The sequence below is a fragment of the Scyliorhinus canicula genome, chromosome 2 (genome assembly GCF_902713615.1).
Source record: "Scyliorhinus canicula chromosome 2, sScyCan1.1, whole genome shotgun sequence".
Classification (NCBI taxonomy): Eukaryota; Metazoa; Chordata; class Chondrichthyes; order Carcharhiniformes; family Scyliorhinidae; genus Scyliorhinus; species Scyliorhinus canicula.
In genome coordinates, this window is record NC_052147.1 from 105,774,697 (window position 1) to 105,797,275 (window position 22,579).

Consider the following 22,579-nt stretch of genomic DNA (forward strand, 5'->3'; position numbering starts at 1 on the left):
ATCAGTGTCTGAAACTCCGTCCCCGACACATCAAATCTTGAGCTGTAGATCCTCAAGTTGCAGAGTCTTACTGCAGACATGATTGCCTTGGAATATACTGATATCCACCTGCTATTGCTGTAACATATTACCTACTATTTTGTTTTTAATTAAACTAATTATGTTTCAAGTTTAGAATATTATTGATTATTCACTATTTGATTATGGACATAACTTGTTATATTGCAAATTAAATATAATACTTTGATCTCCCCTAAATGGTTTAAACTACCACCCCCGTTTAAGGGAGTGCAGAAACAAACTTCAAAAACTGGACATAAGATCTAACGGCCCACCTAATTAATGATTCCTGGCTTCAGCTCTCTCGGGTTTCTTTGGACCAGTTCTCTTTTGTAAAAGGCTAGACACCATCTCCACCCTCAATACACGGAGTTCACTAATTTACCAAATTCCTGGATTGCAGCAATTGGTTTTGCTGCATTCAGTTTCCTGCGACTTACTTCAGCTCCGAATCAAGCAAGTGGAGTCAGCCACTGCTAGCTAGAGTACCAGTTCTAACTACCCCATCAGCTAACCTCAGTTGCTTCTTGCAGTGAGCTTGCTTTACACTGAGTAAAATGAAAAATAAAATTTCAATTTAATGTTATAGTTAAGTTAAATGCTAACTGCAAGGGTGGCACAGTGGCGGTGGTTAATACTGCTGCCTCAAGGGTGGCATCTGGCGCAATGGTTAGCATTGGGTCTGCGGCGCTGAGGATCAGGGTTCGAATCGCGGCCCTGCGTCACTGTCCATGTGGAGTTTGCATGTTCTCCCCATGTCTGCGTGGGTTTCACCCCCACAACCCAAAGATATGCTGGTTAGGTGGATTGACCACGGTAAATTGCCCCTAAATTGGAAAAAGAAAAATTATTGGCTACTCTAAATTTAGAAAACAAATTCTGCTGCCTCACTGTGCCGAGGACCCTGGTTTGATCCCAGCCCCGGGTCACGGTTCATGTTGTGTTTGCACATTCTGTCTGGGTGGGTTCCACCCCCACAACACAAAATGTGCAGGCTAGGTAGATGCATTGGCCACGCTAAATTGCCCCTCAGTTGGAACTTTTTTTCAAAATAAATGCGAACTGTAAACTTGACTGGATTTTATAAAGACATCAATCTCTAATATTTCCCCTCACTCACCAAATTCTTGAACTTACACATTCAGTCTTGCTGAACTCAGCCTCCAGCTGAACCTTGATATCACTTATGGGGTTGGAAATATAATAGCAGCTAGTGAGTTGCTGTGCTCAGCTGAACCCTAGTGTCCGCCACTGTATGTTTCCCGCTCAAAATAAAGATATTTCTCCAACAATTAAATATTTTAAACCCAGACAGAAGCAAAGCAATATTGATAAGAGTTCTCAGTTTAACTTTAGCTTCAGATCTTGGCATACGTCAAGAGGCAGAGTATCATCTGTTAATGGGCAGATTGTATCAGAAATGTTTCAAAAAGCGCCCTATGATGGCTCAGTGAGTAAAGGTATTAACCAGTGTGGAACTACGCCGTACAGGCCAGAAAAGGAGATTAAACAGTTCAGACTTGATTTCACATCCATTCATAGTCAAAACTCTCATAGGTTTGGCTACATAAACTAAGTACCAATAGGTGCAATAAGAATGAGGTTTATATCTATACTTGGGAGGGGGTTTGTGTAACTGGAGTTCTTGGAGGTGAATATAAAATATCCCATGGTGTTTTTCTGGTCACTATTTTAGCGCATTTTGCAAATTAGCTGATATGTCTCCCTATATTAAAACAGTGAATACACTTTAGAAAAGTACTTCATTGGCTGCAAGGTGTTGAAAGTAGGCCAAATGTAATCTTACTCAAGCCATGACTGCATTAGGTCAGATCATATTGGAATTCCAACTTTCAAATTAGTATTCTTAGGCATTGTGAAAAATCCAGTGCAAATTATTCCTATTCAACCAGTGCAAAACTGGACAAAATATCTAAACAACGCTGGCAAAACTCAAACTGGGTTGGAAAGCGGTTTGCACTGGTTGATTAGCTGAAATGCAACTCTGACTGTTTTCTGTGTGCATAGATTGCTCAGACAATGATCACCATGGATAGAGATAGTGACTTAGAGTTTCAGTCCCAAGAGAAATTTGTAAAATGAGCAAAATATTACTGGTGTGAATGTACAAGACATGATTCTTTGAAACGTTTGTCCAATTAATTCTGTATCTAAATAAATCAGTCCCACAACTGAGATAATTACCACAATAAAGTTGAACTATGTTGAAATACTGGGGAAACATAATGTACATCATTAACATAAGATGTGTAGCAGCATTGTCTGAAATATGAATCTATGAATTCACAAAATCAAGATCACAAGCGGAAGGAATGCTATTTGCTCCATCGTAACTCATTTATCTGGAAAATGTAGTAGTCATCTCCACAAAGCACCCAGCTGACTCTAAAATTACTCTAATTTATATTTCATTACCCAAACTCAAAGTCCATTCCAAGAGTTAATTGCTTTGTGCATGAAAACTTTTGATATTGGTCCTGCATTTCCCTTTGATCAGTTCAAACAGATCCTTTTTTATCTTACTGTCACGGCTCATATTTATGTAACATGCTGAACATATTTAATCTATACCATTTAGTCTTTGGTGTATCTCCATAAAGAGAGCTCTACACTTTTTATTATATACAGATCTCCCTCCTTAAACGAATGCTTTCCCAGAAACAATGCGGTAAGCAAAATTCATTGCAGCATGTAAAAAGGCAAATGAGTAAATGTGGGGGGAACAACTGAAAACAAGAGGGCGGCAATGTGACAGTGGTTAGCACTGCAGCTTCAAAGAGCCAGGGACCCGGGTTCAATTCCGGCCTTGGGTGACTGTCTTGTGGAGTTTGCATTTTCTCCCCATGTCCGGGTGCTCCAGTTTCCTCCCACAGTCCAAAGATGTGCAGGTTAGGTGGATTGGCCATGCTAAATTGCCCCTTAGTGTCCAAATGATTACGAGGGGTTACTGGATTATGATGTGGGCCTAAGTAGTGTACTCTTTCCTCGCGACGATAAGGTGGAGGTGCGGCCTATGTAAGGTACTCTTTCCTAGGGTCGATGCAGACTCGATGGGCCAAATAGCCTCCTTCTGCACTGTAGGGATTCTATGAACAACAGGACCAAATGCATTGTCCTTTCAGCGATCTATCAGTGCAAAGATAAAAATGTCCTACTGTGCTGTGAACTGATGCCAGTGTTTTACTACACATGTGATTTTGCTATTGCCACCTTAATACCCTCCTTGCTGGCTTCCCATACTCCAGAACACACTGCAAGAACTCACCAAAGCTCCCTAGACAGCACCTTCCAAACCAATATCCACCATACTCTAGAAGGACAAGGGCAGCAGATACCTGGGAACACCACCACCTGGAAGTTCCTTCCAAGCCACTCACCATCCTGACTTGAAAATATATCACCATTCCTTCACTATCGCCGAGTCAAAATGCTGGAACTCCCTCCCTAACAGCGCCGTAGATGTACCCACAATACATGGGCTGCAGCGGTTTGAGAAGGCAGATAACCATCACCTTCTCGAGGGCAATTAGGGTTGGCAATAAATGCTGGCCTAGCCAGGGGAGCTCACATGCCATGAATCAATTTTTTAAAACCTCAAGTTTTCAGTTGCGTATATCCTATTCCATGCCAAGTCTTGCTCACCAATTATCTCCAATGTCCATGACCTAAACTAGCATCCTCGTCCCTAAAAGTAGTAAATCTAATCGCCTGAGGTACTGAATAAAAGCAAATTACTGCGGATGCTGGAATCTGAAATCAAAGAGAAAATGCTGGAAAATCTCGGCAGGTCTGGCAGCATCTGTAGGGAGAGAAAAGAGCTAACGTTTTGAGTCCGATAACTCTTTGTCAAAGCCCAAAAGAGTTTTGACAAGGAGTCATTGGACTCGAAACGTTAGCTCTTTTCTCTCCCTACGGATGCTGCCAGACCTGCTGAAATTTTCCAGCATTTTCTTTCGCCCGAGGTACTTTTAGGTTCCAGTCCTACACTAGCTCAGCAGGTCTAGATCCACCCCATAACCCCTTATTCTTTTATTCTAGCTTTTATGTCCTGGCCACATCCACCACTTCAGCTCTTCTCACCCCATCACTAGTGATGAAAGATAGCTGCTGCACACTATGCACAAGCATGTCTTTCCAAAATTCCTCTGCCTACCCAATACGCTTTCCAGGACTCATCTTTTCAACAAAATCTTTGGTCAATCCTTCTGATCTGACTCCATAGATTGGCATCTGTTTTTCGGTCTATATATGGGATACTTGTCTTTATTAGCCGAGGCATAGAATATAAGAGCAAGGAGGTTATGATGGAGCTGTATAAAACTTTCAGTAAGCGCAGCTAGAGTACTGTGTGCAATTCTGGCCATCTACTATAGGAAGGATGTGATTGCACTAGAGAGGGCGCAGAGGAGATTCACCAGGATGTTGCTTGGAATGGAACATTTCAGCAAAGAGAAGCTAGATAGGCTGGGGTTGTTTCCCTTAGAGGAGAGAAGGCTGAGGGGGGACCTCATCAAGGTTAGGGATATAGGAGGGCTGGCACAGTGGCACAGTGGTTAGAACTGCTCCTATGGCGCTTAGGACCTGGATTCTTTCCCGGCCCCAGGTCACTGTCTGTGTGGAGTTTGCACATTCTCCCAGTGTCTGCGTGGGTACTACCCCCACACCCAAAGATGTGCAGGTTAGGTGGATTGGCCAGGCTAAATTGTCCCTTAAATTGGGAGAAACAAAATTGGGTATTCAAAATTTTTTTAAAAATGGGATATAGATAGGAAGGTACCTTTTCCCTCAGTAGAGGAGTCAATGACCAGAGGGCATAGATTTAAGGTAACAAGCAGGAGATTGAGAGGGGATTTGAGGAAATACTTTTTCACCCGGAGGGTGGTGGGAATCTGGGACTCACTTACTGAAAGGGTGGTAGAGGCGGGAACCCCCACATTAAAGAAGCATTTAGACAAGCACTTTAAACATCATAGCGTACAAGGCTACAGATCAAGCGTTGGAAAATGAGATTAGAATAGTTAGGTGTTTGTAGGCCGGCACTGACACGATGGGCCGAAGGGACTCGTTCTAAACTGTAAAACTTCATGACTTTCTATTGGCAAAGCACCATGCGACCTTTCTTTATGATGTGGAGATGCTGGCGTTGGACTGGGCTGGGCACAGCAAGAAGTCTTACAACACCAGGTTAAAGTCCAACAGGTTTGTTTGGATCGAAGCGGAGCTGCACCCCGAAAGCGAGAGATCCAAACAAACCTGTTGGACTTTAACTTGGTGTTGTAAGACTTCTTACTGTACCTTGTTTTGTGGTTGAAGGCACCATATAAATGCAAGCTGTTGAGTTAACCAGAAATTATGGGCATGGACTTCCGGTGGCGGCTATGGAGGAGTAAGTCGCACATTTGATGGCTCCCGCTCAGGTTGGACTTTTGGACCTTTCCCCTGTTTTTCTACCAGACTTGGAATTGTAAAACGGATGTTAGTGATAATTGTTCACTGAATTCCCACTTCGATGCATAGAGAGAAGGACTAGAAGTGTTCGTAAGGGCAGAAACAAAAAGATAGAGAAGGCTTGGGCTGAAGTTGCAGCAGGAGACAGCATGGCGGAGGTTCGGACCTCTGGCTTATCGATTCAGCAGTCTATGGAGCAACTGATGCAAGTTATTCAGGAAGGCTTTGCTACACAGAAACGGGACTGCTTGGACCCGATAAAAGAGTCAATTGAGCGGTTGGAGCATAGATTCGATGCCCAAGATCGGGCGATCCAGAAGGTGGAGAAGGCGCTGGCTGAGCTGGAGGAATATCATGTCCATATGTTTTCGACATGTCCAAAGCTTAGGGGATTTTAGCAGGGGTTTGCGGACGTCATGTCCACGGTGTTAAAAACAAGGGTGGCGCTGAGTCCAGAGGTGGCGATTTTCAGGGTGTCAGAGGTCCCGGGAATCCAGGAGGAGAAAGAGGCAGACTTTCTAGCCTTTGCTTCCCTGGTAGCCCGGAGACGGATACTATTAGCTTGGAGGGACTCAAAGACCCCGAAGTCGGAGACCTGGCTATCGGACAAGAAAATAATGTTCGCCGTGAGGGGGTCACTATTAGGGTTCACCCGGAGGTGGCAACCGTTCGTCGACTTCTTTGCGGGAAAATAACCGTCATAAGATTTTGGGGGGGGGGGGTAGTTTAGATTAGAATAGGGGTTCAATAAGTGTGAGATCTGTACGAAAGGTAAACGGCTTTTGCACTATGTTTATGATTTCCTGTAGATTGTTTATTTTGTTGTTACTATACCGAAAATACCGCAATAAAATTTTTATTAAAAAGAAGACTGGGAAATCAAGCTGCAGTAACTTAGTCTCTGCATGTCAAAGACATAGACCAGGATTCTCGGCCAAGTTCTGAAAAGTGGCACCAACCACTCCGGCGTCATCGGTCCCCGATAATGAGGAATGCTACCCTTCCTAGGGGGCTAGGTCGGCGCAGGAGTGGTCCCCGCAGCTCCAGCTGGCGCAAAACCTCCGGCATGATTCCGCGCATGCGCGTGGGTTCCCGTCTCTGCGCCGGCCCCTGGGCAATATTGGGGGGGGGGGTAGTTTAGATTAGAGTAGGGGGTCAATAAGGGTGGGACCTGTACGAGAGGTAAATGGCTTCTGCACTATGTTTATGGTTTCATGTATATTGTTTATTTTGTTGTTGTTACTATACCGAAAATACCTCAATAAAATGTTTATTAAAAAAAAAGAAATTATGGGCATGATTTTTCCACTCATTGCGCCCAGCACAGATCGTGTTGCGCTGGGAGTATGAGAGGGGCCCAAAATGGAGACAAAGCGATGATGGCCACTCCAGGGGTCTTTTAGACTATTGGAGCCCCCCGGGGGATTGAGGACAGGGGCACTGCCAGGGTGTCAGGGGCAGTGTCTGGGTGACAGGGCCAAGGGGCAGGGTAAGAGGGGACCATGTCCATGAAAGGGAGAGTACGAAGGAGCATCATGAAGGTTGGGGGTTGGGGGGGGGGGGGGGGGGCACGGGTGGAAAAAGAGAGGAGAGTGAAGTGGTGTCCTGAAAAAGGGGGGGGCCCCCACTGTGTATCCATAGCACGTGTGATCACTTGAATGGATGGGTGTGGGGCAGCCATGGGGTGTGTGGGTCTCAGGCTTTATTGATTTGGGGGAGGGGTTGCATTGTCCTTGGGTGGGGGGTGGGGTGGACCCTCAACTCACTCTGAGATCAGGGCACCTTTCAAAATGTTTAGTTCCCCACTGCAGAAAAAATTCCAAAGTGTGAGATTGACCGGTGAGAAATTCCACAAACATCTAAAAAATAACTTAAATGCAAATGAATACAGGTCTGGATCTCACTCAGAAAGCCGGCGGTTAACACCCAACCATACCCACCTAATATGTAATTTAGTTATTTTTTGGGTGCATTCTCCTCTGGCAGGATCCCCTATTCCACCAACAGTGCACCCTTGCCTGTGGGTTTCCTGGCGGCATAGGGTGCCTACAATGGAAAATCCCATTGGCCAGCGACGGGATGAGAATCCCACTGCCAGGGAAGACACTCTGCCGAGAAACGCCTATGTCTTTGTGAATGACCAACTTCGCATTCTCAACATCCATGGATCATATTAACTCACAATTGGCGAAAACGCAACACACTGAACTGGAATGTGATATGAAAATGAAATGAAAATCGCTTATTTTTTCATTTTTTTTTATTGTCACAAGTAGGCTTCAATGAAGTAACTGTGAAAAGCCCCTAGTCGCCACATTCTGGCACCTGCTCGGGGAGGCTGGTACAGGAATTGAACCGTGCTGCTGGCTTGCCTTGATCTGCTCTAAAAGCCAGCCATTTAGCCCAGTGTGCTAAACCAGCCCCAAGGTGGCCAGTTTATTTGACAGGGATTGTTTTAGGTGAAGTCTCTTTTGAACCAACGTAATGGATTTCAGAAAATTGGAGTAATATAACTTATGATTTAAATTCCGTGACATTTTCTGTGAGCATGGGGGTTGGGTTGCTCAGTTGGCCAGATGGCTAAAGAGGAGTGCAGAGTAACGCCAACAGCACAGATTCAATCACTGTACCAGTTTTGGTAGCTATGCCTCCTTGCCTTGGTCTGCAGCTGATGCGGATTGCATAACCAATTATCACTAACAGAGAGAGATGCCTTCAGTCATTTGTAGACTATGGTCAATTACCATTACCAATACCTGCTCTTCACAATGTAGTACAACCATCATGCTAAACGAATCACATTCAGAACAGATTCAGCAGTACAAAACTGTGCATCAATGAGACATTGTGGGCTACTATCAGCAACAGAGTGATATTCTACCACAATCTGTGACTGGCATAACTCCCTCTCTACCAAGACTATCAAGCGAGGGATCAACCTAATTTCAATGAGGAGTCCAGAAGAGCACGTCGGGAACAGCACCAGGTATACTTAAAAATAAGGTGTCACAGGTCTACATGCATGTTAAAGAGCAGAAACAGCATGCTACTGACAAAGCTAAGTGATCCCATAACCAATGTTCAGATCAAAGCTCTGCAGTCTTGTCACACCCAATCATGAATTATTTATTTAGCGAATGCCAAGTGAATGTTGGTGGCCTATTAAACAGCTAAAGGGGCCGTTGCCAAATATGGCAGAGGCTAGCATCCAAGTGAAAAAAACATTTACAACCATCATCAGCCAGAAGTACCCAGTGGATGATTAATCTCAGCCTCCTCCTGGGGTCCCCACCATCACAGGAGCTGGTCAATACTAATTTGATTCACTCCACGGGATATTAAAAAAACAACTGTATGTACTGGATACAACAAAGGCTTTGGGTTCAGACAACATCCCGATTGCGGTGCCAAAAAATTATGCTCCCGAACTAGCTGGGCCCCTAAAGAAGCTGTTTGGTACAAGTACAACTGGCATCTTTTTGACAAAGCATAAACTTGTCCGAGTATGCCCCATCCACCCACAAAAAGGACAAATTTAATTTGAAAAATTACAGCCCTATCAGTCTACCCTCGATCATCAGCAAAAGTGATGGAAACGGCCATTGACAATGCTGTCAAATGACATTTTCTCATCAATAACCCGCTTACTTCAATAGGAGCACACTGTTCCAGACCTCATTGCGGCCTTGGTCCAAACGTAGACAAAAGAGCTGAATTTCAGAGGGGAGGCGACAGCGACTACCTTTGACATTAAGGCAGTATTTGACCAAACGTGACATAAGAACCCTATCAAAATTGAAGTCAACAGGAAGCAGGGAAAGCTTTCAACTGGCTGGAGGCGTACTAAACACAAAGGAAGATGGTTGCAGTTATTGTAAGTAAATCGCTGCAGGCGTTCCTCAGAACAGGGTCCCAAGATAACCATCTTCATTAATGATCTGCCCTCCATCTTAAGGCCAGAAGTGGAGGAGTTAGCTGATGACTGTAGTGTTCGGCTCAAAGGCAATTAGGATGCTGGTCAATACATTCTGGCCTTGCCAGTAACACCCGTATCCAGTGACTGAAAAGAGATGGCCTTGGGAGAACCGGGAAAAGATCGTCGTTAAGTGGGGCAGACGGGTAGGGGTGGATAGAGAGAAAAAAAAAGATGAGTCGCACGCATTATTTAAGAGAGTTCAAAGGATAGCATTCCAATAATGTGATATGATGCTACATAAATTCAGCAATCTTTTTTCTTTCGATGTTTTTGTACAAAGAAATGATGATTAAGTTAAGCGAAGCTGAAGCACTAACTATAGAAATCTGTAAAGCAGTAAATATCAACTGACTCTTCTAGATTCAAGGAAGGTTAAGAATTTATTGAGCAATGCTTTGTTATGCACTGCTAGAGTTTAACTCTCATAAATAATCTTAATTCAAAAAGAATGTACTGGACAATAGATTATTTTCTACATACAGCAAATTATAAACATGTGTATACACATTGCTCAAATTTACTGCTGCAAGTACAAAACATTGGTGGGTAATTTCACAAAGATCCTGGATAAGCTTGCATTGAACTACTGCACATATTAAGGGTTGATCATTTGTTTATTCTTTCATAAAATCTTCTACAGGAAATCTTTTCAATGCTTCATTGATAATTTATCGTACAGAACAGGTCTTGTGTAAGCCAAGGCAAAATTAATTCTGGTTGCTCAGGGATAGGAAATTAATGTTCATTTCTGCCACTGATCTATTTTCTAAACCCTAAAATAGCTCATCTGTATCTTCCCGGCAATGGAGAGAGATGGAGAGAAGGTGAAGCAACAGCAAAGGGGATCAAATAAACAGTGTTAAATATAGTATCTAATGAAGGTTATTTTGCTATTTTATTTAAAGGATTGATGGAGCCTGGAAATAAGTTTTAAATCTGGAGAGTTGAACAAGAGTTGGTATTTAACACTATTGATCAACAGCATGCTGACATTTAACTGTAGCATGAACTCCAGAGATAGTTAAGCGCAGTCTGATATCCCATGTAATTAAAGTAGATGACTCAGATGCCAAGTAAGTGACATGCCAGGTCAGTTATACAATGAACTATTGAAATGTGCAAATCCCATTTTGAATAACCCAATAAAGCAAGGGATGAAAATATGAAGTCAAATGGTTGGAGTGATAGACAGAGATGAGAGGAAGATTCTACTTTATCTAGCAACTTTTCAAACAACCAATTCGAAGCCCAATTCTAGTTATTCCTTCATCTAGTAACCATAGACGAATGCTATTTTAGCCTTCAAACCACTACTACATTTTCTGTATGTTTCTCTCCGCTTTTCTAATTTTCCTCATTCACACACAAAAATATCCAGATATTCATAAAACACACTTGAATGCACAAAGCAAACAGGCTAAAATATCAAGTGACTTGGAAACAAAAGGGCAAGTGCACTGCCAGAAATAAAGGACAGATAAAGGACAAATTGGGCGGCATGGTGGCACAGTGGTTAGCACTGTTGCCGCACAGCACCAGGGACATAGGCTCCATTCCAACCTTGGGTGACTACGTGGTGTTTGCACATTCTCCCAGTGTCTCTGCGGGTTTCCTTTGGGTGCCCTGGTTTCCTCCCACAGTCCAAAGATGTACAGGTAAGGTGGATTGGCCATGTTAAATTGCCCCTTTGTGTCCAACAGTTAGATGGGGTTACAGGATTACAGGATAGAGTGGGGGAAGTGGACCCACAGAGTGCTCTTTCGGAGAGTCGGTGCAGACACAATGGGCCAAATGGCCTCCTTCTGTACTGTAGGAATTCTATGAGCCCATAAACCACTTTTTTGTATAAATGTTCATATTTCTTTCTTATCGTTACCAATGAGGGCTACGGCAGAGGTTGCATTAAGCAGGTAAATGAGTAATAGAGAGGTCAATGATGTAGGATTCAAGGTACATTGCATCCTCCAGCTAGAAACTGTAATTATGGCAATCCTTTTGAGCTTCCAACTTACTCTGGCAAATGTCAGTCGTCTTCATGATTATGGCCTAGGGGCTGCTTCCTGCCTCACTCCCTTCAATATGTAATGTCTAACAACTCTATGCAACTTTAATTTTCTATACATGATCTTCTGTCTATGGGATTTTGAACCAATGTTCAATACTGATTCCTCTCCAATTCTCTTGCTCTCAAGAAAAATACATGAGGATTCTATTAGGAGGCACATTTTTCCCAGTTTCCATAGAGAGACCAAAACAAAGCCAAGAACATTCACAATTAAAACACTTAACTCTCCCCCACTAAACATTGTATGAAGCAATTGTTGTGGAACTCCAACGTTTATTGTCGGATCTTCAGAGATAACAAATACTGAAAATAAATGTTTAAAAATACTGACTTTTGACAAGTTCTCGTGTAGTATTATAATACAGTCCTACACCACAGAATCTCATAGCATAACACACAGGAAGCATCCATTTGTTATTTCATGGCTTTTCCATTCACTTGCTCTTTCGTCATACTTCCACCAACCTTTCTTGTATCTACCCAACTTTGTTTTGAAAGATATTGTTGAAATTAAGGCCAACACCCAGTGCATTCCAGTCCATAATTTACTGTTATGCAAAATTTGCCCACATGCATAACCTCCCCATAACCTTTTTTGCTTCAAGGAGAAGAATTGCTCTTCTCTAGTTTCCTGTCCCCACCACATTACTGAACTTCTGAACCTCTGGCATCAATCTGATCAACCTCCTCTGCACCCTCTCCAAGGCCATGACATCCTGAGCAATGTCCTACATACACTCGCCTGTCTAACCTCACAAAAGTGCCACTTGAATGAAGTATCACGACAGCTGCTGTTTCTGAAGATGTGTCGCAAACTGAGTCAATGCCTTCAGGTAGGTGGAATTAGAAGCGACAGAAAAGTCCAAATGGAAAAAAATAAAATTATTGGTGTTCTCGTTTTTTTTTTTTAAAAACTTGCACTTGGCAAATATCCAAAATTATGAACCAAATCAGGAGTTCACCATGTGGGAATCACAGATATTGATACAGGCCCATTTTTATTCCCTCATCCAATTAAATTTGTGGCAAAATTTCACAGGTTGCAACTGATCTCTAATATTTTATAGCGCAGTTAAGCACGATCTTGGTTACAAGCCTGATCCAAAAAAGAATCCCAATGAGTGACCTGTTTCCCAGGAACTATGCGCTGCAGCATATTTCAGAGAAGAATGGGGAGGAGGAAGTTAAAAGTATAAATAATTGAATACATCATATGACCAAGCTGGCATAACATGGTATGAGGCCGGTGAGCCTTCATTAGTGGTAGGGAAATTACTGGAGAGAATTCTTCGAGATAGGATCTACTCTCATTTGGAAGCAAATAGATGCATTAGCGAGAGGCAGCACAGTTTTGTAAGGGGAGGTCATGTCTCACTAACTTGATAGAGTTTTTCAAAGAGGTCACAAAGATGATTGATGCAGGTAGGGCAGTGGATGTTGTCTATATGGACTTCAGTAAGGCCTTTGACAAGGTCCCTCATGGCAGACTGTTACAAAAGGTGAAATCGCACGGGATTAGGGGTGAGCTGGCAAGATGGATACAGAACTGGCTAGGTCATAGAAGGCAGAGAGCAGCAATAGAAGGGTGCTTTTCTGAGTGGGGGGCTGTGACTTGTGGTGTTCCGCAGGGATCAGTGCTGGGACCTCTGCTGTTCGTTATATATATATAAATGATTTGGAGGAAAATGTAACTGGTCTGATTAGTAAGTTTGCAGACGACACAAAGGTTGGTGGAATTGCAGATAGCGATGAGGACTGTCAGAGGATACAGCAGGAATTAGATCATTTGGAGACTTGGGCAGAGAGATGGCAGATGGAATTTAATCCGGACAAATGTGAGGTAATGCATTTTGGTAGGTTTATTGCAGGTAGGGAATATAGAGTGAATGGTAGAACCCTCAAGAGTATTGACAGTCAGAGAGATCTAGGTGTACAGGTCCACAGGTCACTGAAAGGGGCAACACAGGTGGAGAAGGTAGTCAAGGTGGTATAGGGCATGCTTGCCTTCATTGGCCGGGACACCGAGTATAAAAATTGGCTCATGTTGCAGCTGTATAGAACCTTAGTTCAGCCAGACTTGGGGCCTCACGGTAGCATGGTGGTTAGCATCAATGCTTCAGAGCTCCAGGGTCCCAGGTTCGATTCCCGGCTGGGTCACTGCCTGTGTGGAGTCTGCACGTCCTCCCAGTGTGTGCGTGGGTTTCCTCCGGGTGCTCCGGTTTCCTCCCACAGTCCAAAGATGTGCGGGTTAGGTGGATTGGCCATGCTAAATTGCCCGTAGTGTGAGGTTAATGGGGGGATTGTTGGGTTACGGGTATACGGGTTACGTGGGTTTAAGTGGGGTGATCATTGCTCGGCACAACATCGAGGGCCGAAGGGCCTGTTCTGTGCTGTACTGTTCTATCTATCTATATAGTGTTCAATTCTGGTCGCCACACAACCAGAAAGAGGTGGAGGCTTTTGATTGGGTGCAGAAGAGATTTACCAGGATGTTGCCTGGTATGGAGGGCATTAGCTATGAGGAGAGATTGAATAAACTCGGTTTGTTCTCACTGGAATGACGGAGGTTGATGGCCGACCTGATAAAAGATCTACAAAATTATGAGGGGCATAGACAGAGTGGATAGTCAAAGGCTATCAGGGTAGAGGTGTCAATTACTATGGGGCATAGGTTTAAGGTACGAGGGGCATAGGTTTAGAGGAGATGTACGAGGCAAGTTTTTTTTACACAGAGGGTAGTGGGTGCCTGGGACTCGCTGCCAGAGGAGGTGGTGAAAGCAGGGACGATAGTAAATTTTAAGGGGCATCTTGATAAACACATGAATAGGATGGGAATAGAGGGATATGGACCCTGGAAGTGCAGAAGATTTTAGTTTAGACGGGCAGCATGGTCGGCACAGGCTTGGAGGGCTGAAAGGCCTGTTCCTGTGCTGTACTTTTCTTTGTTCTTTGAGCCACTTACGGCAACAGTACGTTCTGCAATTATCTCTTTTGTGGGCTCATCACAACTCATATTTCTGTATGCAGTTAAAGTTAATAAGGAAGAGTTACATTGAAAATTATGAAACCAAAATGAACCCTCAATAAAAATGCTTTTATAAATTGTCTCCAACATTCAGCATGTTGTAGTAAAACATGAAAGATGGGCGTGTTATCTGTGCAGATTGACTGCTTTGGGGAAAAACGTACACTATACAATTAGTTATAGGTCATTAATGAGTGCGAAGAGGGAAGGAAAATGTTTTATACCTTGGTTTTAAAACAATGATACATTTTTCATATTCCCAATGAGTCCCAGCAGACAACAAAACATCTGTGCTGATTAAAGGAAGGCCGCAGCATGACCAAAGTGATAAACAAATCACTCCTTTCCAAGGACATTTCAGACAAACTGAAACCATTATTAAAGTTAAATTATATTAACTTTCTAAAGTTTGAAATTGTGAGAAAGCTGGGTTACTATTCTGGTGTAAACTACCGTCACTTCTGACCTAATTTACACATCATGGTTGGGTAAAGAGTACTTACAAATAACAAAATACTTGGAAACGTGACGGCACTGAACCTCATGTAATGCAGCATAATGTGGAACTGATCTGTTCTCTTGTGCCACTTACTGATTGTTTAATTAATTGTCTCTCACGTGACTAATCGTATTAAATGTCCCACAAATGACACCCTCCCTGTCACTTTACCATAGATAGATTTTAGTGTATACAAATGACAGATATTTTTTATTCCTAAAAAATGTTGGCTTATATAAATAATTCTTTGCTTTGTTCAATTCTCGAGATACCATTTTAAGAACACCTCTTTTTAGAACTATATATCTAGTTTAAAGACAAAATGTGATACCTATATTTGCAAGCTAGAATTTCAATACATAGAGATTGGTAGATTTCTGATTAACAACAATGTAAATGGGGATCATGTGGATAAAAGGCATTGAAGTGTCCAACAATTTGGACATTCTGAATTCTCCCTCGTGTACACGAACAGGCGCTGGAATGTGGCAACGAGGGGATTTTCACAGTAACGTCATTGCAGTGTTAATGTAAGCCTACTTGTGACACTAACAAAGATTATCATCACACTGAATGGCAGAGTAAGCTCAATAGACTGAATGGCCTACTCTTGTTCCTATGCTCCTACATCACTTTTTACAGATTTCTTCACCACACAAATATGGAATCTTGACCAAATATACTAAACCAGAGATGAATTAGAGGTTTACCTTTTTGATGGAAGTATTTCCGATAATAGTAAGCTCCAAGATCCACATGCTCCACAATGTATCTCTTTACTTTGTCACAATGTACTGCCAAGTTTTCCTTTGATATCTCCAGCACAGCAACTCCCGCATTTGTGCAGTGGGAACTCAGGGAAAATTCAGAAGATGCGCTTTCAAATCCACTCAACGACCCAGAATTTGACCGCGATAGGCTGATCTTGCGTTCTCCTTCTCCACCGATCTCATTCCTGAAGTACGAACAGCTTAGCACAAGTTCATTGCTTATTTCATCCCCATAGTCAACGTTGAGATTCTCTTTCGAGTTCAGATCCTCTGTGCTGCCTGAGGGAGAACTGAAGCTGATCGAATGTGCTAGTGGACCAGCAGTTAGTGAGGCGGCAGCGGCCGCAGATGCACCTGTTGTGGTGTTCCTCCGCTTAATAACACTGTGCCTGGTCATTACAGCTTCATTCAAGTCAAACAGCACACTCTGCACATCGTAATGAGCAAAGCACTTCTGGCAAGTCCAGCCCTTCAGGCTGTCTTCTGATTTGGTGTCCTCAAAGTCTCCTGACTTGCCAAGCTCACTTTCCCCTTTGGCATTGCGCAATTTGCGGAAAATAGAAGAATCACCCGTCTCAGACTTTGATCGCCTTTTAAGTGGTTTCTCCCTTTCTTTATGCAGTGGCCTGGGGCTCCCTCTGTGTGCAAAGAAACCATCTACAAAGTCAGATTTGGAGCTTTCAATGTTTGAACCATAGGCTTTACTGGCTTCTGCCTTTAGTAGCTCACAGAGTTGTTCTGGTGCTGGGCTTCGCTGATCTGTCTGTTCATTTCTATAACCCTTTAATAAATCAAAAAAACTGTCCCCTGACATTCCATGTTTGTCAATGGAGGAAGTGCTGCCATATTCACGGTGAAGAGCAGGTCCCAATTTGTGACTCAATGCTCCATACTCCTCAGCTCCATCGACATCCAGCTCACTGATAGTGATGTCACTATTACTGCGCTGCCTTATTCTGCGAAGGCCCTTTGCAGGAGATTGGAGGTAACTGTCTGGTGTAAGAAACCTACAATCTAAGCTCTCCATCTCTTGCGCCTTGGGTTGTAGGTAGTCACTGTGCGTCCTCCTGGATGCCAATAACTCTAGAGAATTTTGATTGCTTTGGCTCATTCGGCTGTTTGGACTATTAGAGTGGATAGACATGACAGTGCCATCTGGACTCCCTGCAGATTCTTGGTCACTTGTTCTATAAGAGTCTTTAACCATGTCTTTCCTGGGAGGCCAGTCAGCAATCCTTGCTCGAACACCCATTTTAGGCACACCTGGCATTCCACCAACATGGTGAGCACTTTCGCTTCGAGGTGGTGGCCCAGTCACACTTGCTGAACCAAACGTGCCATTCGGTGTTCGGAATCGGCGGGCGTAGAAGTCATCCGAACGTCCACCAATAGTTAGCTCAGGGCCTAAAATTGCAGTGGCACCAATACCCACCTTTTCAGTCTGGGAACGTTTTAAACTGGTCATGCTCCACAATTCTTTCTCCCAACAGCTTCGACTAAATGTCCAACCATCTCTTTTGGAAGTAAGAATCTCCTCGAGAGCAACCTCCAAGCAAGTCAAGTTGAAGAATTAGGATGTCGACAGATTTCTGTTACTCTGTAACGTCTTTTTCACATATATTCATCTTGGCATTGTTTATAATCTGAGCTGCTGTCTAACGATCCACGGGACATCTTCACAATATAGAATTTGGACAGTACCATTACTCGACTGCCAAGGCTTGAAGAAAACCTGAAAAGAACAAAATAAGGTCCTGGTTATTTTATTTCTGCAATATATTTTGAAAAATGTAAAAAATAGGCAAAATACTGCTTATGCTGGAAAGCTGTAGTAAAAAAGGAAAATACTGGTAACAGCCGGTCACTCAGCAAAGGCAGGAAGAAACATAGGGTTAATGTTTCATGACAATCACCTTTTATTGGAACTGGAACATTTTTCATACACAAGGAATGTTATAGAAAAACAAGTGACTGTTGTTTGAAAGATCTGAAAATATGATAACACTATGTCTCACTTTTTCCATTAATGTCCCCAACATTTAGATAATTCTCTGGTAGGAAAGGAAATAAATGTTGCTTCATAGGGGGTGAACAGGCTTTGAGTTGACAGTGGAGGTGAATTCTGAAATGGAGGAAGGCTGCAGCAAGGAAGGAGAAAGAAACAAACAAACAGGACACTGGAAAATCCAACTCGGAGGCAACCCCTGGAGAGGATTGCAAATGAAGACTGCAGAAGATGGTATCTCTTCATTGCTACAGAACGTTAAATGTAGTAAGCGTGCTGTGCAAACTGAAAAGCAAATGTGAAGATCGTAGTCCTTTTTGTTGGAAGGTCACCAACGTACTGTGAAATAACCATTATTTCTTTGTACCTGTTCGTTCCCCCCACCCCCTGAAACAAGCTCGACATTTCAGGAGCAATATTGTGGCCATTAATAAAATTCCCTACCTCCCATCAACAATAGATGCTGAGGGATTACTCACTTAAAAATACCAGGTCACAAATACACAAGTTTTCTCTTTCTAACCTGGTGAGGAGGGCTCACACCGGGGAATGAAGTCAAACACACCAAAATCCCACCTCACTCAACCAACCAGATCAAACCCACCTCAATGCTGAGAATCCATTCGCATGAGTTTTCCAGCAGACATCATCAACTAGCGACTATGAATGAGAACTCTGACCGACTGCATTTCCCATTTCATAACCCAAGGATAAAGATATCCGCTTTGATATCATCACCCGAGCTCAGATAACTCAGCTCAGAAGTGATCAGATGTTAATGACCTGCATGGCTCAGTAAAACACAACCACTTGCACAGTAACCCATCGGAGGAACCCAAAATAGCAATCTAAATGAAAATAACTGATGTATGAAGGATACCTATCTTATGGTTGAATGTACAAAAAGCAGCACAAAATCGAAATAGTAAGTTAAGAAATCACACAATGTCATTTCTTGATGTTGCAACAACCAAAATATTTTGATGGGTAGGTGAAATTTGCAGACTATTTCCACTGGAGCACCAGCAGCCGACACAGGACACTGTCCTTCCAACCTAGGTTTATTTGTGTCCAAAGAAAGCATTTGAGCAGATGGATGTGAGTTAAGTACTGATCTGCATTTGGTAGTGGTGGCAGCAACGTGAGCAATGAAATAAGACCATAAAATATTGGTTTTGAGTAAGATTTTTCCTGCAGTGAACTGACACCAGTATTTTAAATAAACTGACTGACAATGACAACTAAATGTTTGCACAGATCAACCAACTAAGCCAGGAGCATCCGTTGTGCTTGGGAGTGGCAACTTAACTATCAACCAAACCATCTGAATGTCGCTGCTGGTAACATATCGTGGCCTGCATTATTTAATACTTAATACTGATTAGCTGCCTAAACTTGCACTAAAGAATATTTACAGAATACATGAAACAACAATACCGTTCTAAATTCTAGTCAAAGCATGACTAAATAATCTAAATGTAGAAGATCAGTTGATAATCTTGTTATGGGCTCCAAGTGTAATCAGTTGGTTTTGATTCTTTGAACCCCTGGCCGTGTCAAAGTGCTGATAAACCTTCTGCATATTGTAGCCATCTCAGATGGGCACTGGGCTACAAAATGGAGAACTGCTAAGACTGCAGGGAAAAACAGTCATAGTGAGGACAAACAGCTTGCAGAAGACTGTTTTGCATTCTGCACGTACAGAAACCAGTTTCTAGCCAGGTGCAGAGTTTCAGCCAAAGGTGCAAATGGGAAACAGATCTGCATAGTAATGAGGTGATCCAGATCCAGACCCCGGACAATAGAAACATTTAAGTATCAATGGATACTTTTCCATAGACGCCCAGACAGAATGGCGCCAAAGCAACCAACACAAAGAGCCGGAGGGACCGCCCCACCCATCGAGGAATGACCCTAAGATTGGGGAGTTTGAAAGATATCGATTGGGAGAGACCCAATCGATACCTAGCAGGTGAAAGAACCGCCCCAAGGGGCACGGACTTCTAGGACCTATAAGAGTAGGTCCCGCACATGGTTCGGTCGGTTGTTTTGCTCCGGCCCAGACCTGTTCCATCGCATCCTGACTCCAGTTTCATCACCGGCCGTTGAGCATCAGCCATCGAACTGTAAGTGCCAACACAACGATCGCTACGTGATCCAGACCTTGCTACCCCTTGACAACTTTGCCAGTCAGAAAGTTACAGACCAAGAACGGGACGAAGGCCTTGCTCCCTGACCTTGCCTGTTCCTGTCTAGATACGTATTTAGTTGTTTAGTATTAGAAGTAAGTTAGTCTCTTTAGCGTATGCATGTGTATTTATTATATTTGTTATAATAAACACCAATCGTTTGGACTTACTAATCGGTGTATGGATTTATTACTTTGAACCTGACCTTGATATACTTGTGACGGTGTCTCAATACGGCACCTGGCGACTCCGAGCATAATTACACATACAGAGCCATAGTAGTGTTAAGCACACAGCCTTTAAATGGAGGCGTGTTAATCACACTCCAGTAAAACGAGCAACAATATGTACAAAATAGGAGAAGTAGGCTATTCTGCCCTTCAAGCCAGTTCCGACATTAACAAGAACATGGTTGATCTATTTGGATTTCAAGTTCTACATTCTTATCTACCCCCGATAACCTTTGATTGCCTTGCCTAACAAGAATCTAACTACCTCTGCCTTTAAAAAAATTCAATGACGCCCATCCCCACAGTCTTAGAACATAGAACATAGAACAGTACAGCACAGAACAGGCCCTTCGGCCCTCGATGTTGTGCCGAGCAATGATCACCCTACTTAAACCCAAGTAACCCGTATACCCGTAACCCAACAATCCCCCCATTAACCTTACACTATGGGCAATTTAGCATGGCCAATCCACCTAACCCACACATCTTTGGACTGTGGGAGGAAACCGGAGCACCCGGAGGAAACCCACGCACACACGGGGAGGACGTGCAGACTCCACACAGACAGTGACCCAGCCGGGAATCGAACCTGGGACCCTGGAGCTGTGAAGCATTGATGCTAACCACCATGCTACCGTGAGGCCCCAAGTCTGGCTGAACTAAGGTTCTATACAGCTGTGTTGTGTTCACAACATACTTTCCTACCTTTGTGTCATCCTCAAATTTAGCCTTCACTCCCCTCATCTAAATAATTTATATAAATGGCAACATACGAGAACCCAGCATAGACCTCTCTGGGACACCACTCATCAAATTCTGCCAATTGGCTAAAGAACCATTTATGCATGCTCTTCTTTACTGCCAGTCAGCTAATCTTCTACCTATGTTATGGTATTATCCTCTACATCATGATCTTTTATTTTACGCAATAACCTTTGATGTGGCACCTTATCAAATGCCTTCTGGAAATCCAAGTAAAGCACTACAGGCTCCCCTTCATCCACAGCACGTTACTCTTTCAAAAAGCTCCAATAAGTTGGTTAAATATGGTTTCCTTTTTTCTTATTCATTAAAGGGATTTGGGTTTTGTTGGCTAGGTCAGCATTAATTTCCCGTCCCTAATTGCCCAAGAAATGGTAAGCTACCTTTTTGAACAGGTACAGACTATTAGGTGCAAGTACAACCACAGAACTGTTAGGGAGGGAAATTCAGGATTTTGACCCAGCGATAGTGAAGGAACTGAGATATTTTCTAAGTTGGGATGGCAAGTGGTTTGGAGGGAAACTTCCAGATGGAGATGACCTTATGGATCTGCTGCCCCCTTGACCTTCTAGACCAGGGGTGGGTGGGAAAACTACGGCCCCCCAAAGGTATTTCTGCGGCCCACCAAGTCATTAAAAAAAAAAAAAAAAAAAAAATTTTTTAAATTTTTTTTTTAAAAATTTTTTTTAAAAGGTTAATGGCGGGGGGGGCTGTTGGGTTACTTACTGGTATAGGGTGGATACGTTGACTTGAGTAGGGTGATCATTGCTCGGCACAACGTCGAGGGCCGAAGGGCCTGTTCTGTGCTGTACTGTTCTATGTTCTATATGAGGCGCCCAGAGTCATAACCGGGTGAAGTAATTATTTTACTTAATATACTATGCGGCCCTTTGTGAATTGTGAATTTCTGAATGTGGCCCTTGCACGGAAAAGTTTGCCCACCCCTGTTCTAGACAGTAATGGTTGTGCACAGTAAGAAGTCTTACAACACCAGGTTAAAGTCCAACAGGTTTGATTTAACCTGGTGTTGTAAGACTTCTTACTGTGCTCACCCCAGTCCAACGCCGGCATCTCCACGTAATGGTTGTGGTTTGGAAGGCGCTGCTGAAGGAGCTTTGGTGAGTTTGGCAGTGCTTCTCGTAGATGATGCACTCCGTTGCCACTGTGTATCAGTGGTGGAGGGAGTAAATGGTTGTGGAAGGGTTGCCAATCAAGCGAGCTGCTTTATCCTGGGCGGTGGTAAGTGTCTTGAGTGTTGCAGCTGCATTCATCCAAGCAAAGGGAGAGCATTCCATCACAGTCCTGACTTGTGCCTTGTAGATTGTGGACAGGCTTTGGGGAGTCAGGAGGGGAGTTACTTGCTGCAGGATTAACTTACTATACTGACGCTTCTCAGTTACCTGGAGTTTCTCTCAGTGTCCAGCTGGAACCTCCTTAATGATCGATTCCAACACCTGCCCCACGACAGACATCAAGCTAACAGTTCTCTGTCTTCTGCATTCCTTTCCTCTTGAATAGAGGCGTTATAT

General features: G+C 43.2%; 1 protein-coding gene across 7 annotated transcripts in view; it reads right to left on the bottom strand.

The window, feature by feature from the left end:
• The window catches only part of sipa1l1 (signal-induced proliferation-associated 1 like 1), a 483,945-nt gene that overhangs the window by 200,464 nt on the left and 260,902 nt on the right, over positions 1 to 22,579 (bottom strand). For all 7 annotated transcript variants that reach the window (XM_038784402.1, XM_038784345.1, XM_038784365.1 and 4 more), the window contains one exon: positions 15,805 to 17,596. In XM_038784402.1, the coding sequence (XP_038640330.1) occupies positions 15,805 to 17,329 (1,525 nt within the window). In that variant the 5' untranslated portion in view covers positions 17,330 to 17,596. The remainder of the gene's footprint in view (positions 1 to 15,804; positions 17,597 to 22,579) is intronic.